Source organism: Carassius auratus, chromosome 2 (genome assembly GCF_003368295.1).
Source record: "Carassius auratus strain Wakin chromosome 2, ASM336829v1, whole genome shotgun sequence".
Taxonomy (NCBI): domain Eukaryota; kingdom Metazoa; phylum Chordata; class Actinopteri; order Cypriniformes; family Cyprinidae; genus Carassius; species Carassius auratus.
Window position 1 is genome coordinate 3,975,602 of NC_039244.1, and position 3,696 is coordinate 3,979,297.

Here is a 3,696-nt window from a genome sequence, read left to right on the forward strand (position 1 = left end):
ACAAAAAAGCATAATTAAAGTCCTTCATATATAATTCGGGTACTAAAATGATGCCTTTTGCCATTTTGGAGCTTGACATTCTGTATGTTTTCATTGTAAGAGTACAAGCATGTAAAAAGTTGGACATGATGACAGAATCAACATTTTTGGTGAAATCTCCCTTTAACACTTTCACATCTCACTCAAATGTCTCTTTTGTCTCCCACAGTTGAACATGTCAGCCCTAAATGCATTTATAATGCATCTGATAGTAACATAATGGCATTGATTTGCGCATTTCAAAGCTTTAGAAATGTCTATATGCACTCTAATACTGTGTATACATTAATATATTCCTACTATGTAGAAATTAAAGATTGTAACACAAACTTGGAGACTGAATCTACACTACTAAATGAGTAATAATTAAATCAATACTGCATGGGACTGGTTGTTTACAGTAAATCCATCAAAGCTTTTTTTGTGACCATCAGGCACTTCAGATTAAATAAATCAGAGGGAATTGTGGAATAGCTTCACTGGACTGGTAATTGTTTACAGAACTGTTTTTTGACAGTCCTTGATTTGCTGATATTGGCTCTGTGTAGTTATAAACCATTCGCAATGACAGTAAGAAAGCACTGGCCTCATAACTCATAACATAACATTTACACAATCTAAATTCATGAGTCATTCATAAGTCTTTATATTGTTGACATACTCTGTACTTACGGCTGATTGTAAAAAAATATGTTTTACAATCTCTCTGTGGAGAACATTAAATCAAAAACACAGCATTTAAACGAGCAACACGAAAACTGTACATTTTCTTTTTTAGTGTACTTTCTGATAAACACAGTAGCTTGCAGATAAAACAATACCTAAATATTCATGTTTTGGCACTTTATGTTATTATATTTTCTCATAACACTGAAATGTAACCCGTCTCTCTCTGATAAAAAACTAGAAAGCAATGTGCTGTTGGTTTGACAGAAATGAATGGATTGATGTTTCTCTGACTACACTCTAACCACCAACAATTCACATTCTTTATGGCTCATAATGCGATATGAAATTTCACTCAAATTTTCACCGCAGTCTCATTTTGGCATTGCGGTGTGAACCATACAGCCCCTGTTCTGCATTATTATTGATTACAAATAACATTCTTTTATGCTTGTATTGTTGTTTACTCATTAGATTAATTAGAAAGCCTTCAAAAAGTTGCTTTTGGTTCCTAACCTGAATAGCAACTTTTAAGCTCATCAACAGTTTTGGCACTATATATTTTTCCCTGGACAAATCGTTTCTAACCGATAATGGGTGAGACATTCTAGATCTTGTTTGGAATCTTTAAATACTATCCATATATTTCATGAATAATCACTAGTTTCTTCTCTAATTGTGATTGGTCGGCCCTACTGCAGGTGAAGAAGGTGAGTTGGAGGGCGGGGCTTATGGACGGACAGGCCAATCAGGCGCTCAGGTGGGCAGGTTGAGGTTGACCGTCTCGGCCAGAGGGCTGGACAATGCGTATCTGTGAGCTGCTCTTGCTGAGGATGGACAGCTGCGTCCCCCGTTCACCCCACTGCTCGCTAGCGAAGGGTGACGCTGCTGCTTCAGGTCCACAGCAAAGTACCTGTTCACCGTCCAACTCCTCCATTTCCTCTTTATCTCCGACTGCACCTTTAGGGAGAAACTTGAAAAGGTCATTTTTTAATGTACTCAGCTGTAAAGGTGCACGCGTTCTCCACCAGTCCACGCACTCTCACATGCTTTACACCATGTCCTAGCCAGACGTGACACGTTTCTAGCATCAACTAATTTGACAGTGGACACAGAACGCAAAGTATTGCACAAAATAATCATATTTTGATGTTTTGATTTCATTGTGAGCAGGGCTACTTAAAGCAATGCAACACAAATATGTCTTGTTGCCAATGTGAAAAATTGCCTCATTTTTGTCTGAATTATTTCTTTATTTAAAGTGATTGTTTATTTTTTTTAATTGTAACACACCTGGTCAGGACATGACAAAGTGTTTTGGCAGTAACTCTAAATAATTTTTGTTGGATAAATTATTGGTGAAACTAATATTTTCAGAGCAAATCCAGATATATTTAAAATTAATATCAAAGCTGACTGCATGCATTTGAGGATATCAAAACAAAAGCTCTTACCTCTCCATTCAGAAAGCAGTAGAGCACGGCCACCACAAACCCCTGTGCAGAGATAAAGTGAGTGTGGTGAAGTGGATATCATTTTAAAGTACTTTACAGTTCAAAAGTATCATTAGGAATTATGAAAATGTATTTACTTATTTATGCATTTATTTTTTATATTCTGTCATTTTTGCAACGAATTCTGAAATTTTCTAATCAACAAAAACTTATATTCAGGGAGCATTTAATATTGATGCCCAATGTTTGGAACAGCCCTTGCGTTGGGATCACACTTATACTGTATGATGCCGATTCTGGCAGCAAATAGTGTCTACAGAGGTGTTTCTAAAATACAGCACTAAATTTGCTGCTATAAAAAGCTGATGCTCAGTACCTGGGAAGGAGCCCAGGCCCAGCTCAAAGACCAGTCGCTCCCGCTTGCTGAAATCCTCCGGGGAGAAAGCAAAAACAGTGTAGTGGATTCCAAACAGAGGGATGAGGAGAAGGGTGGAGCGCGCCAGACGCCTGTCAACACAAACACACACACACACACCGGAGCTTCAGACGGCTGACCTCTAAATCTCTCAGCAATGTCAACACACAGTTACTGTAATACACTGGAGAGACCTCTACAACAAACCCTGCTCCACGGGAAAGAATAAGGTCTGTTTAATATCTCTACTGTTTTTTTCTAGCTGGCAGAAGAGCAAGTGGAGACCTTCTCATAAGTATCTCCTGACCAAAAGATCCCAATAGTCTCTTCTTTCGACTTTCTGAAGAGAGTTTACTGCATTATTGAATAACAACGTCTGCAATTAAAGTCTAGCCCAAAATAAGAAATAATATATATATATGTATATTTGAAAGAAAAATCTGTACAAATGTAAAAAAAAAAAAAAAAAAAAAAAAAAATCTGTTATCATGCTCCTGTTTTGGACCAAGTTAAGACCAAGACACTCAGTCACCTAAACCAGATCGGACCAGTCTAAACCACCACTTCCAAAACGAGAGGCAACTTTAAGCTGAATTTCCCAGCAGGAAAAACTAGATGAAAGTTCTGTAGCTCAAACAAGTGAATTTGGTGCTAACAACATCAGGGCATGGGTTCGGCTCCCAGAGAATGAAACGGATAGAAAAACATTTCAATATGAGTGCAATGTACTGTAAATCTCTTTGGATGAAAACATCTAACCAACTGCATGTAATGAAACCACAGACAACACCACAAAAACTATCTGCCATGCATATTTACAGCCTTTCTTCCTCAAAGGACAGTTAAAAATGAAAAATGCACATTTGTTGGCCAACGCAGATGCACAAGCACATTCACACAAACACACACACACTTACAGCGTGATGGTAGAAAGCTCTGACATCCTGCACGAATGCTGGACGGCCTGTGTGGGCTCACTGAAGCATTTCTGTGCACAGCTGCTAAACATGACAGAGACAACAAACACTCTTTAGGACAAACACACACACACACACACGCACACACACACACACACACAGACACACTCACACACACACACACACACACAGACACACACACACA

The 3,696-nt window shown here is 38.3% G+C and overlaps 1 protein-coding gene across 1 annotated transcript; it reads right to left on the reverse strand.

Annotated features, from left to right (window-relative positions):
• Positions 1–1,376: 1,376 nt before the first annotated feature.
• Positions 1,377–2,231, reverse strand: LOC113040143 (pituitary adenylate cyclase-activating polypeptide type I receptor-like; the record flags this gene model as incomplete). Its single annotated transcript, XM_026198425.1, has 2 exons — positions 1,377–1,665; positions 2,160–2,231. Coding segments are annotated over 2 exons (276 nt in total), but the record flags the coding sequence as incomplete, so codon positions are not given.
• Between the last annotated feature and the right edge of the window lie 1,465 nt (positions 2,232–3,696).